The 14,205-nt window shown below is 45.0% G+C and overlaps 1 protein-coding gene across 11 annotated transcripts in view; it reads left to right on the top strand.

The window, feature by feature from the left end:
• Positions 1-13,193, top strand: part of LOC117232250 (four and a half LIM domains protein 2) — a 70,427-nt gene extending 57,234 nt beyond the window's left edge. For 6 of the 11 annotated variants that reach the window (XM_033491508.1, XM_033491503.1, XM_033491509.1 and 3 more), the window contains 5 exons: positions 1,027-1,227; positions 2,761-2,935; positions 10,366-10,535; positions 10,734-10,920; positions 11,044-13,193. In XM_033491508.1, the coding sequence (XP_033347399.1) occupies positions 1,027-1,227; positions 2,761-2,935; positions 10,366-10,535; positions 10,734-10,920; positions 11,044-11,201 (891 nt within the window). In that variant the 3' untranslated portion in view covers positions 11,202-13,193. Of the gene's footprint in view, positions 1-1,026; positions 1,228-2,760; positions 2,936-5,257; positions 5,404-5,824; positions 6,090-10,365; positions 10,536-10,733; positions 10,921-11,043 lie in introns of those variants that run through there. The other 5 variants (XM_033491505.1, XM_033491504.1, XM_033491511.1 and 2 more) reach the window with 4 other exon arrangements.
• The last annotated feature ends 1,012 nt before the right edge of the window (positions 13,194-14,205 follow it).

Raw genomic sequence — 14,205 nt, 5'->3', positions numbered from 1 at the left:
TGTCACGTGAAATTTTCGCCTTTTTCGTCGTTGATCCGAGTTTCAGCATGGAGCATGGTGAAAGACAAACGCGAATCTCGATATTCGCGGCAAACGAGAAAAATCGACGATTCATTTCGGCAACGGACGAAAGCAAGCTCTTTGATCGCGAGCTGTATTTGCTTTCCGACTCGACCTACTTTACTTCGATAGCGAAATTTCATGGTTACGTTTGCCGCGGTCGGTTCGTCGTCCCCCCTCCCCTTCCACTGGTTGTTTCCTCCTTACCGTTCCAAAGTAACGAGGTACTAAAACAACGAACCACACAGGAACGAGCTGCGATAGTAACGAGAGCTCGAAAGATTTGCTAATGTTTTCAAAACACGTTCGTTTTGCGAAATTTCCGGGTAACCGGCCAGCTTCTCGTGTCGAGGGGCGCTCTTCTCTCATGGGAGTAGAGGTTCGCGACGCGAGATCCTCTCGATCGACGATCGAGAGTGCCGCGTAATTCGTACGATACATATTATGCATTTTTCTTTACGCCACGATTATATGTTCCCGTACAAAAAATACTCAGCCAGCACATACAATAGCACTCAACCAAGGTACATATAACCAGCAAATCTATCGCAACACCGTCGCAGATACGCTAGACACTGCAGCACCGAGCAATGAAAGAGAGAGATTGCGAGGAACTTTTGCGGTTCGGTCGGTGGGAAATTTCGTCGGACGAAAAAGCGAGAGAAAACGATGCTGTGAGAAGAGCGTATCTGGAGCTTACGTCGTCGTACATGCCACGAGATTTATCGTGAAAAGAAAAACAGAGTTTTCGCGTTTAAATTAGACAGAGTCGATGCTATCTCTCGAATATTTCGCGTTGCCAAAAATTGTCGTGGAGAAGTACGTCGCTTTAAAAGCGACGTTTTCCTTGTTCCATGGAATCGTTCGATTGCCTTAACGTATTAAGGGGATCGGGTCTAACGAGCGTTCCGAGAGAAACCTGGCAGGAACGATCGTCTCTAAACAGGTCGCGTTTTTCGTTTCCAGTTGATTTTCAGTGGCGAGTACACGAAGGCGATGAACAAGGACTGGCACAGCGGCCATTTCTGTTGCTGGCAGTGTGACGAATCTTTGACCGGGCAGCGTTACGTGCTCAGGGACGAGCACCCTTACTGCATCAAATGCTACGAGAGCGTTTTCGCTAATGGCTGCGAGGAGTGCAACAAAATCATCGGTATCGACTCCAAGGTACGTATATCGCGGTTCCATTCCCGATATCTCGCGATCCTATTTTCCCAGCGATAAACGCGTTGACTCACCGACCTCGATCGCCCAAACGCTCGATTTTTCTCTCGATACTTGGTGTCGCGAACACGCGCCCGATAGAAACCGAGATATTTCACGAAACGACGACGATACGTGGGTTTGGATACGATCCAACCGGGCGGAAAACCAAAGTTTTCCCCTAAATTTAGATTCGCGGCACACGGCACGCGTTCCACCCTTTCCACGCGTGAAAAAAATCGAAAGACCTTCGCCGTATCGAAGAATTCCGTGGTTCGAAGTAAAGCCGATCGGACAAAAATCGGTAATTATCGGTTCGCGTATGATCGCAAGACGAGGTGGCGATATACGAACGAGCATGGGCGTTGATTTACTCATTCCTAGAAATAGAAACGATGATGCAGGTGCCTGCTTATTTCCGTTTCTCGCTGGTTCGTCGTTGTTATTCCTCCTACTTGGCCAGCCAAATCAGAAGAAGCGTACCACGAACAGCGTTATTTCGCCGGCCGGTTTTCGTGACAAATCGATATCACGCGAGAAGACGTTTGCCAACTCGACGGAAAATTATCCTCTTACATAGCGAAACAAACACCCAAGGATCCGCGTACCTTTTCCTCGCCGGAATGACACACTGCTCTAGTAGCATTGCTTAAAGGTCGACGAGTTAGCGATTGTAATCGATCCCGGAATGGAAACCCGCGTTTCGTTTCGATACAAACGCGTTTCTCTCTCTAAATTCGATGATTTGTATTCGCATGTTGGTCGTCGGAACGTGATCGAACGTTGCAACGTCCGTCGTAGCGTTCTATCGTTTTGCATAAGATCGGTCACACGAGCTACGTCCGTCAGATTTGTCGTTGTATTTTTTGTTTTCCTTTAAAACTGGACACGCGAACGGATGAATATTCGTAATGTGTAAACACGACCTATAAGAATTTGTTTTGTCTTCTCAGTTCTTTTAATTCGTCAAACGACGACCGCGACATGCGAAGATAATCGAAAAATTTCTTTTCGTCGGTTCGAAATGCATCAGAGATCGTGTAAGATGCATCTTTCAGTAATCTCGAATTCATCGCGAGTTTTGGCCACGTATGGATACTAGAAACGCGTACTGATATGGGAAAATTACGGAGATCAAAACCAACGCTCGCGTGACTGTAGCCACAACTTCCGTCACAACGGACGTCATCGTCACAACGCTTGTGTAACTCGAGCCTAAAAGGCAAGACGACTGACTGACAACGAATCTATTTGCTTAAGGCAACGCTGGATCTAAAGCGAGTTCCTTATAGTCGCAAAGGCCGTCGCGTCAAACATAATCGATGTTTTCCTCTGCTCGTTCAGCGTGTAATTCGCGAGATCCTGTTTTTCGTTATCCATTCGCGTATTTTCATTTCGCAACCTGTCCGTCGCTTGTCCGTTACACGAAACGAAAACGATTATCACCTCCGTAAGGCGAGAGCGAGCAAACGATAATTGGCGACGAATCGTTTGCAGGATTTGTCGTACAAGGATAAGCACTGGCACGAGGCCTGCTTCCTCTGCAACAGGTGCAGAGTGTCCTTGGTGGACAAACAGTTCGGTAGCAAGGTGGACAAGATCTACTGCGGCAACTGTTACGACGCCCAATTCGCCAGCCGTTGCGATGGATGCGGCGAAATCTTCCGTGCTGGTACGTAATTCGAAACCAATTTCTTCGATCGCAGAAATAGCAGAACGCCTCTTTCACGCGTATCCTGTCGAGTGCTTGAATTCGAAGGAACGCTGTTCGAACAGCGATAAAAATACGACCGCCGTTGTAACCCGAAATAACCAATTCGTTCACCATCGGCCGACTATAGGAGGTCCGGTCTAGACGATCGATCGAACCACCTGTTTTCCAGCAGCGATGACCCCCGAGGAATGACTCACGGTCCCGAGTGCGACACACGGGCAGTATAGATCTCGCATTCGGCGTTTCTTATTAAGGCAATCGAGTCAAGGTTCGAACCAATTATCGCGATCCTTTTCAAAGGGAAAGGAAATGCTTAAACTTCTGTGACCTCTGATTCTTCAGCGCGTGTCCAGATTGTTCGTGGGATTTTCCCCAAAATTTCGCTTCCTATCGAAACGTATTTTAAACGACAAACCTGGACCGTATTTCTGGACCCGGCAGACATCGACGTTTGATCGCATTTTAGAAGAAACTTGGCGAACGAAGTTCGCGCTGTACGGTTTCTCTGGCGGGTTTCGAGCCGAGCGAATCGAGAAGCGGGAAAGTGGGTCGAAAAAGGTTGTCGAGCAATTATGCGCGCGACCTTTTTCGACAAGCGCGGAACGCAATCTCCGAACGACTTATCGCTTTGTCGCCTCGCAACCTTCGGCGATCGCAGACGGCGTGGTGGAGCGCACCGCGACCTATATATCGCGTGATTCACGCGTGCCTCGACGACCATGCTTCAGGCCACTACACAGGTAATTGGGACGACAACGTGAGAGCCTGTGTTAACGAGCCGCTGATTCCTCGAGAATCGTAGACCTCGGAAGAGCCCCGACGATTAAACGTTAGTTCCCCTTGTTTCTTTTGGGAAAAGGTAGCTCTTCGCTCGAGGGCAGCTACTTCCGCTGAAAGATTACGGGTTGGTAATTCGGTCAAGTACGCTACAAGATGAACGAGACATCGTGCAAGTAAAACCGTATGGCAACGAAATTCGGAGAATACGAATTAAGCTTCGAATACGTTTAAACGAAACTGTCGAGGAGAAAGCCAAGTGCTTAGGATGGATGATCGATTTGGCGAACGAGGTTCGTGCCTCTGATGGACTGGTTCCGACTTACGTGACGCGCGTGGGAGTCTCGTTAAATCTTAAGAGAGGCACAGATAGTTACGGGATCGGCGAGGAATCGTTTGCGAAAATGACTCGGTACCAACGCGTGTCCGTATACGGCTCGACCTTTCGAACGATATCTAGCGTGGTGCATCGCGAATGAACTTCGTGAAAAAGAAATGCGCCGTATTCGAGCGATCTGGTTTCCCGCGGAAAAGTTCGCTGTTTGCAAATTTTTGACATGGAGTATCTTTAACGAGTTTTAATTGAGTTTTACGACGCAGTCTCGAGATATCGACGATAAAGATACCGCTATTTATTCAACCATTAAAAGAAACGAGAGATTACAGGACAGAAGAATCAATAACTTGATCGAACGAGTACGACTAACTAAAGGTTAAACTAGCGCGACGATCGTGAATTGAGCGCATTCTGTTGGCGTTTGACGTCGCTTATCAGGGAACGTGTTAATCGACTCAATTCTTTCGATGAATCACGGCCGATTAGTTCATTCTTCAAGCAAAATACTTTGTCATTCGTTTCTTTGGCTATTGCGCTGCAGGAATAATAATCTGGTCGTCGGAAAAAGAAAAAGTTTAAGAGTTCCGTGCCACTAATTGCCAGCGCGCTAATCACCACGGTACTCGATGGCGTAATCGTGCAGAGAAAATCGTTCGTCTACGGCAAGAAATCCTTCCCCTTTGTGAACGTCGTGACAAACGAGATGTAAAACCGATGACTACCGCAGCTAAAGCGATCGGCGCGCCTGTTAACTTCGAGGTTAATGCATATCATTTAAGCCGAAAGAAGCAGACTGCATTTATAGAAGCAACCATCAATGTCACGACGTCTGAACGATCGAAATAAACGTGCCCGTCGTTCGATCGATTAATGCACGCGTCAATTACAATTCCTCGCTTCTGCATCTGCGACGATGCTAGACGTACTCGGCAGAGGAGATGGTCGGATGAATCTCGAAAGAGACGAAAAGGAGCCGGTTCGACGAACGAGGCCGGGCCTGGGCTGGAGCGAACGCGCCGCGTAAATATATAAATATTCGCGGACGCGCTCCAGGATGGCGGAGAGTGGGTCTGGTGGAGCGGAAAGGCGAACTTATCAGCGGAGTAGAAGACACGTTGCGCGTGCTCGCGGTGTGCACGGTGAGTCCAGCGAGGGGGCTCGCTTCGGTTGCTTCAGTGGCTCGCAAGACTCCGGGCCAATCGCACGATCGGCCGATTTCTTCTCCTTAGCTTCTACTCTCCGTAGACGTTGTATTTGCGTCGTGTTTGAATCGTGTTCGCGCGTCAATCCGGCTCTCTTCCGATTCCCGTAGGTTAGCTCTTGATCTTCTCACTTCTCGATCGGTCCTCGACACGCGTTGCTTGGGAAAATTCATAGTAGACGCATCGTATTTTATTCCTTGGACGCTTTTACTTTGGTTAACGACGGTGTAAACACGTCTCGCAACACGTCTGATCTCGGACAAACGTCAGATATCTCGCTCGAATGCTTTTACTTCGAACGACATCGCTATAAAAATACTTGCCACTTGCGACTTGTAAAAGTCTCGTTGACTTTTACAACTTTCTCGATAGTAGAAGCAACGATTCTTTTATTCTTTACGACAACGATATGCGCTCTATGTCTGACAGTTTTACAGCTTGTTTAGTGCAAACTCTTTTAATATTGCGCGATCGAGGGTGAGAAATCTAAGGGTCGGTATTTTATATGCCATCGCGATATCGAAATTTCAGTGAACGTTTTGTCGTGGAAGTTAAGAGACTCGTGAGAAAAAAACAGAAACGAAGAGAAAGATGGCCACAGACACGTTGAGCGAACGGCTATCCACTAAGCTTCACCTGCAAACGAAGAAGGTGGGCGAGGACAGGATAAGAAGGGCAAAAGAAAAGGACGAGGATATTGCGATATTCAGCATGTTTTCATTGGAGGGTGACCCTAAGTTCAGATGCTGTCTGGGCAAAGACTGTCTGCTGGGAGATCCGAAAAAGGCAGATCCAGGTGACGAAAATGATAAACGACCTTCTTTCTTATTTTTCAATGATCTTTTGTTTAAAAACTCGAACGAAAACAAAACGTTCTGGGAAGTATCGTGTTCGACATTCCGGGTCGATCTTGGAGGACGTTGCAAAACCACGCGATGCACGCGGGGGCGACGAATAAGGTTCCGTTCTCAAGTTTTCCTAAGGTCGACATCGGCACGCCGATCGTGGGTCGATGTCGCGCAACCGGCCCGCGATAAACTATCCGATCGAACGGACAGTCGGCGAATCGTGCAACAGAGAAAGGAAAAAGGAATGAGAGAGAGAGAGAGAAAGAAAAATAGGCTCCGAGGAAAAGTGGGAATTCGAAGGGAACCGTGACCTTATGTGGAAACACGAGCACGGCCGCACAGTTCGATTGTCCGTGGCTACATTTGCTTAGTGAATCAGGTTAATTGTCCGTGACTCGATCAACCATACAGTTCTTAATAAGAAATCGTAAATAACGTGGAGAGTATATAACGAAACGTCTAACGAAATCTAGCGGGAAAGACGGAAACGTGTTTGCGAAGCGCGTGTTTAGAGAAGAGATAATCACCCAGAGACGCGGTAGAGAACCAAACAGACGGGATTCTATGCTAATCGTACACTCAAGCTTTATGATTAATATAGCTATACGATCGTGATCGACTGTGTCGTGGGATTAATAAAGCGTTCGATACTTCCGGCTGCGATCACGACACGTGTGTCACTTAATGAACGTTTCAACATTTCCTGGAAAATTCGTTTTTCCCTTCTAGTTACTTTTGACTTTAACGTTCGACAGAAGCTGTTTTATTTGAAGGACGCGACTGGTGTTTGGTTTGTTTGCGGATAATTCACAATGCAAATCCGTCTAACGAAGCCCAGCATCGTCGCGTAATGCACGCGGCAAAATTTGTCGTTGGTCAATTGCAAAACAGCTTGGAGTTTGCTACGGTGCGATTAAATAATGATGTCATCCGTCGTTTATTCGAATGTTCGCGAACTCTGGCAAAAGAAAAAGATCCTCGTGAAACGCGACTTTTCCACGGTTCGCTCTTCGTGCGTGGATCGATCGAAACGGTGACAAGAAGTAGATCGGGCGGACAACCGCGATCGATAGATCCTGGCAGAATGAGCCAATCGATTAAAAAATTGTGCATGCAGATAAGAAGTCCTATTAATACGACTGATGTAATTCATTGTCAGACTGTCATTCACGCTTGTTGTTAGATGCATCAATATCTATCGAGGCAAATTTCTTGCTTTCTTATCACGGCGCAATCTGCCTCGGCCGTTATCAACTACGTATTTGACGCCTCGTAAATCCCCGATAGAGTAAGGAAAAGAACGATTTCGAGTTTGCTCGCGAGAAAGGAGACGTGGGGAAAACAATCGCGGCAAGATTGATCGTTCGAGGCTTGTCGTAGGCACGACACGGCGAAGAGTAAAGTTTTATGTAACGTTTCAAGTCCGTTGTGCAACGGCGAATGATTTAAAAACAGGCCGGATGCGGCCACCGTGTTCTATATTTTCCTCTTGCACAATAACTAATAACGCTTTATGAAGGGACGCGTCGTGAAGCCTGAGCCGCGTCGAATTTCACGTGTTCACTTCACCAAATTCTCGTCGCTGTTAGTCGCGCAGCGCTCGCGTAGATCTGGAAAGTCCGAGGCCCGGTGTTCTCCTCGTCGGTGAATTTATATTTAGACTTGACGTGGCCGAGAATCGCCGCTTTCAACGGATTACCAGAACCTCGTCGATTCGAGATCTCGTAAAATGCGGAACGATCGCGTTAACGATCTTCGATTTCAAGACTCTGTAATCTTCGACCTGCGGTTAGCGGATCGACGCTTAGCTGTTTCCAGAAATACTCGAATCACACGAGCTTTTCGCGAATCTATTTCGATCCTTCGGATAAAAGAGCCGGTTCCTCTTTTCAAAAGAGTTTGAGGAAAACATGGGAAACAGCGAGTTAACGGCACCGCTCCTCCGAATTATTCTAATACGTAAATCGAATGAACGCGCAATTTTTCACAGTCGATCAGACCGATGAAACGCAGTGGTAACGAGCGAGCTAAAGCGACATGTATAATGCGATATTACCACATCGCCGGCCTTGGACCATCAGACTTTATACATATACGGAGGTATTGCTTGGACCAAGTGACGTCACAAGCCTTCTCCTGACTCACGGTGGACCAAAGGAATAGCGCACGGAAAGCTGTTGCTTTTTTCATTTTCGAGGACCACTGGAATCTAGGCTATCTATATTGGGAGGCAAACGGCCAAAAAATACACGGGCTACAGTTCCTGCTACTCGTTTCTCCCCCAGAACTTTTTGCACGACTCGTAATTAGGACCTTTTGCCGGTCTCTCAACCTATATTTTCGTCGGTTCCCATACACGAGCTCCGTTTGAATACAATAGCGTCTGCCTCGGATGATTAGCTATCTCTTCTACGTCCCGAACGCTATTGTATTCTACGATATCGAAAAAAAGAAGAGGAAGACTGTTACCAAAACTTGTTCTGCTATTACAGCGTGATTCGACGCTGTACTTCCTTCTGCGCGCAAATTAGGCATGCGATCGTCCACGTGTAGATCCAAGATCTCGATAAATGGAAATAAACTTGATTCGAACGGGCATTACAAGGGACAGGCTAATTCGCAGTGACTGATCGATCGGAAACTATGGGACCGGTAACGGCGCGCTGTTCATTTATCAACGACCACGCGGTGGATGATAATGCGTTGATTATATTGACGTTACTGGCAACAGATGGTCGAATGGAGCTGGGTATGCCACGTCGATTCTTTCTACGATTCGTCCGCCTTTCCGTAAGCGCAAGAACTGCGAAAAAGTTTCCTAAAATGTGGGCAAATGGATAAGATTTAAACGAATTAAAGCTGGTAAAGAAAGAAGGAAACATAGTAGGTGTCGAAAGACGTTGAAACCGATGATTCATGAAACTTTGAGGACCACAAATGGTATTATTTAACTGATCACTCGGACCTCTTCTAAGTCCTATTAGATCACCTTTCGGAATAGCGAGTCATCGTTAACTCGGGTTGCCCTTGGTGCGGCGCAAAGAAAGAGGAAGGAGCTAAGGAGCGAGAGAAATGTCGGAACGCCTACGGGGGAAGATTCCGCTGCGCTCGAAAAAACTCAACGCAGACTCGTGCAAGTGTCACGATTGTCACGATTAGTAAACAACGCTTGATTCTCTGATATCATAGCGGAGGAAGGCGATTGAAAAGTGGACGCGTAACCACTCGTAAGATTGTGACGGATCGTGGTCATAAACTTCGGTTCTGTGTTCGTCGCGACTACGAGAAAGGAAGCGACTCGAAGCTCGCGCGACTTCTCACGTAAACGGAAAGCGAAAGATTGTAAGCGTGGGACTCGATGATCTGCCCAATTATAGAGGACCAGTGACGAGCTCGCTCGCAACCCGGTAATTTCGTCGATCGTGGAATTACACGTTACGATCGGTATACCAAAGCGAAATTTATTTTCTCCTTTTCCGCGCGTGCCGAAGAAAACAACCACTTCGAATAAATTTGATCGTTGAGTATGCGAGTCAAGTTCTTAGCGAAGTTGTAGGTAAATCGTAGAAAAGGTAGCTATCAGTTGTAAGTTTCTATTAGTCGATAGAGATGACTACGATCGAGTTGAATGAGTACAGCGAGCCATCTTATGTAGATTATTAACAGCCGTGACTAGAAAGTTCCGTGCATGAAACTTTAAAACCGCATTGCGGGAGATGACACCTATCTACGCCGGCGATCTTCCGGTTTTGCGCGACTTTTTACACCTGTCTCGTTGAACTTTCTAACCTACTTCTTGTACAAACACGACCAATCGTCACGAATGTCGGTCGAAATAACTTCTCGCCAACAAAATCAAATTCCTCTAGGAATGGAGGATGAAATTCGAAACTACCCTCGGTTCGAATCGCGTTTCTCTACCAGATTGCCTTCCCTCTAAGAACGATTCCTTATCGGTGAGTTGTCGGAAAGTCATCTCCCTAGAATTGCACGAGCGAAACGGACATGCGAGCTCGTCGGGTGCCGCACGCGATCGTTCAAACGCAAAATGCACCCTACGCTGCAAACTTTCACCCTTGCAGACCGATCGTCTAGACATTGCCACAATATTCCACCTCTTTTGACGTTGCTTTGTAATTATTTCGCGAAAACGTGATATTACGCGAGGGTATTGTTCGTTTGGGGGAAAGTTTCGATGTCTGAAGGATGTCTTTCGCATCCTAGGTACCAAGAAGATGGAGTACAAGACCAGGCAGTGGCACGAGAAGTGTTTCTGTTGCGTGGTCTGCAAGAACCCGATCGGTACGAAGAGCTTCATTCCGCGCGAGCAAGAGATCTATTGCGCTGCGTGCTACGAGGACAAGTTCGCCACCCGATGCGTTAAGTGCAACAAGGTAAATCGATGAACTGTGGCGCATTATAAGCAAGGAAATTATTCGCGTGTTTTAACGAATATCTTTAGTTCAGCAAACGATTATCTCTTCGAAGAATTCTCCTGCTGTTTAACCGTTTGGCGAAGAAAGTCCGTTTGCCGGAGGAGAATGTGTTCTCGTATAGAGAATGGATAGATAAAGGGGATCTTATCGTTCCAGATTATCACCAGTGGCGGCGTAACGTATAAGAACGAACCGTGGCACAGAGACTGCTTCACCTGCAGCAACTGCAACAATTCACTGGCTGGCCAGCGATTTACGTCCCGCGACGACAAGCCCTACTGCGCCGATTGCTTTGGAGAACTGTTCGCCAAGAGATGCACCGCCTGCTCCAAACCGATTACTGGTATTTATCTCTGTTTCTTCTTACGAATGCGATAAACTTTATCCCTTGCGATGTTCATTTAACTCTTAGAAGATTTTCTTGCTGAAGAGGATAAATTTCTGATTCGTTGCCCGTGTATTTCAGGCATTGGCGGAACTCGCTTCATCTCTTTCGAGGACAGGCATTGGCATAACGATTGTTTCATCTGCGCGGGTTGCAAGACCTCGCTGGTCGGTCGTGGATTCATCACCGACGGCGAAGACATTATCTGCCCTGATTGCGCCAAGATGAAGTTGATGTAAAGGGGTAGTGAAACATCGAGCGAAGAAGAACGAACGAGAAGTAGGGGAGAGGGAAAAGGAGTAAGAAAACGAGAATTATCAAGGGTCTACGGTGTCCAGTCTATATACGGGAATAATATCCTCGCTAAGAAACCTTCCCTTGGAAACAACTGGAAGAGTCCGCTTCGAGAAACAGAAAGAAAGAAGAAGGAAGTCGACCAACTTTAACATAATTGCAGAAGGATAATTGAATAGTTTAGTCACCATCTCTCGAACGCGATGAAAATTACCGTGTTTTCTCCCATACGTATAATAATATATATATATATATCGTTATACGTATGTATACGTGCTCATAGTTGAGAAACGCGGTACTTTTTATTGAAAAAGCAGACACCATCCCGCGACGATTTTTTTCGTATTGGTCGGAAAGCTCTCTGTTCTTCTCGATCGGCTCGGTAATAATGCCGAGCTTTTGTGCATATTATCTCGAAGCAGAGAACGCGAGCAGAAACGAGGGTACTTCCTAGCTTCGTAGTATTTAGAGGTCATTTTAGTCACTCGCGATTCCGATTTCTCCGTCGCGCCGTAACAGCCGAAGAGACAAAGGAAAGTAAAATCGAACAAACGTAAAAATTATCGCAGAGAAGCGCGTTGGAGAAACCGAAGGAATATGCCTTGAAAAGTACGAGAATCAAACCGCCTTAATCAGTATAGTTACTGTCGTCAAGTTATCGAGCTGTGTGTTTAGAAGTGGAACGAAGTTACGTACTGTCGTGGTGTTATTAACGTTACTGTTTCTTTCTTTTCGCTTTATACAATAGATAGAGAAACGCACGACAAAGATTAACGCGAGGAGTAAAAGTTAAACGACAGGGACAAGAAAGGAAGAACAGATGGATCCTATATATTCTTACGGAATTAAATTTGATATACCTATGATAATATTATTTTTATTTAACTTAAACTCACACGTACACACACGAACACGATCGCGAACAATCACACACGTACACACTAACGCGAATCCCAACACGCGCGAAAACTGCACCCTTTTTTCTCTCTCTCTCTATCTATCTCTATCTATCGCTCCGCGATATTGTACAGTAAGACTCGTGCAAAATTCGAGTATAACGAACGATTAATTAAAACGACGGGGCTCGGGTGCACAGTTGTTAGAAAAATTCAAAATTTTTCAAATTCAAGGGTTTTTCGATGTATGAGATTTTTAATGTACAAATTTTACTTTTGTATTACTCCAACGATCGTAACTAAATTTCTATCTTTCCTATGTTAGCCTCGGAACGATTTTAACTCTCACGCGAGCCCACAAGTGCACATATTCGCGAATGCGTGAAAACGCGAATTTTAAATGCAATCGACCTTCATGTTCGATCGTTGTACTTTTTCTCGAACAAGAAAGTCAGTAAAGATCGAAATGATCTTGTTATCTCGCGTATCCGCGATATACGTTCGCGAGCATTTTTTGCATTAACCACATCAAAGTGGAGAAAATGATAAAAAATTGAAAAAAAAATAAATAAAAGGAAGAGAAAGAAAAAGAATCACACGCATCCACACACGCATGTCGGACGAGTGTGCGACACGCACACGCGGAAAATCACTAATTGTGGCCTTATCCGCACGAGTACATAAAAATAAAAAAAAAAAAACTAACGTCTTACGAAAAATAATTAGTTGTTGATACGGTACTTGGTAGAGATGTGTTACCGTCGAGAAGAGAAAGGACAAACGTGCAAGAGAATAGGCTAACAAACGGTAGCGTACCTCTATAACGAAATAAAAGGAAAGCGAAAGAAGAAGAAGCGACAAAAAAAATATCGTGACGACCAATAAAAAGTACACGTGCTATATAATATATGTTCTTACCGATCACTCACATACTAATCGCCTTAATTAGTAAACGATAAAGAGCAGAGATTATTCTATATTCAGCGTATCGTATACACTGTTATACTGTGAAATTGATAAATAAATAAATGTAATTATTTACAAGAGCTCTTTCATTTACCATTCACTTAATTACGTAGAAATTCCAAGATGGAAATAATAAGGAAAGTTCAAAATTCTCTTTTTGCTTCTAACTACTAACTATAAATCGAATTCAAATGCAGGCTACATAACTGTAAATTTATACGAGTATAACAAAGGCAAGGGAAGACGTGTGTGGGATGAATATACCTTCTAAAACCTTGGATATCTTTTTACATATTTTTAAATACGATTTGGATCTCGCTTTACTGATTCCATAAAGATTCCTGTAAGACATTTAAAACTTTATCCTATGTCCTATCTATTACAAATCTAGAGGCTCATAAATCCTACCTATTGCAAATGTAAATGTTTATATGTTCTATCTACCGGAGATCTAAGGATTTTATATAGCAATTATTTGCGCAACAGTAATAATTATCAACCTATACATTCAGATTTATATATTTGCAACACTAATAACATTCTAGGAAGCTACTGGTGAAACTGGATAAAATGACTCAGGAGCAGGAACATGCTGTCACAGGTACGATGTAAAATAAAAATATAAATCGAGGAAGCTAATTCAAATGCACATGAACGTCGCACAGTGATAGCTGTCCGTTCGCATGTGTATGCTCCAACAATACATAAACGTTTGTTTGAAAATCTACGAAATTTGAAAAATCGACAGGCAAAGTCAGAGATAAATGGCATGCTCCGTCATCGTGATTCACCGTCGGTTTCCCAAATCAAATTTCCCGAAACACATGAATATGCGCCTAACTCTAACCCGATCAGGGATTGTACCAACGTGTCTGGCCCTATCTACAATTAATGCTCATACCGGAAAGTATCCTATTTATCTCACTTAACTGTATATTTAAAAAATGACAAAATAGACACACGAACACACTGGTTCTACCGTTCTCACAATTTTTACACTTTAATGTGCGTAGCGCCTTTCTGAAATTGTCTGACGAAGACATTATCGGCGTGCATTGAACACGATAAAAACGCGTATAAATTTCAA

The sequence above is a fragment of the Bombus vosnesenskii genome, unplaced genomic scaffold, assembly GCF_011952255.1.
Source record: "Bombus vosnesenskii isolate JDL3184/JDL3185 unplaced genomic scaffold, Bvos_JDL3184-5_v1.1 scf7180000013285, whole genome shotgun sequence".
Lineage (NCBI taxonomy): Eukaryota > Metazoa > Arthropoda > Insecta > Hymenoptera > Apidae > Bombus > Bombus vosnesenskii.
This window is presented reverse-complemented; position numbering and strand designations above follow the sequence as displayed.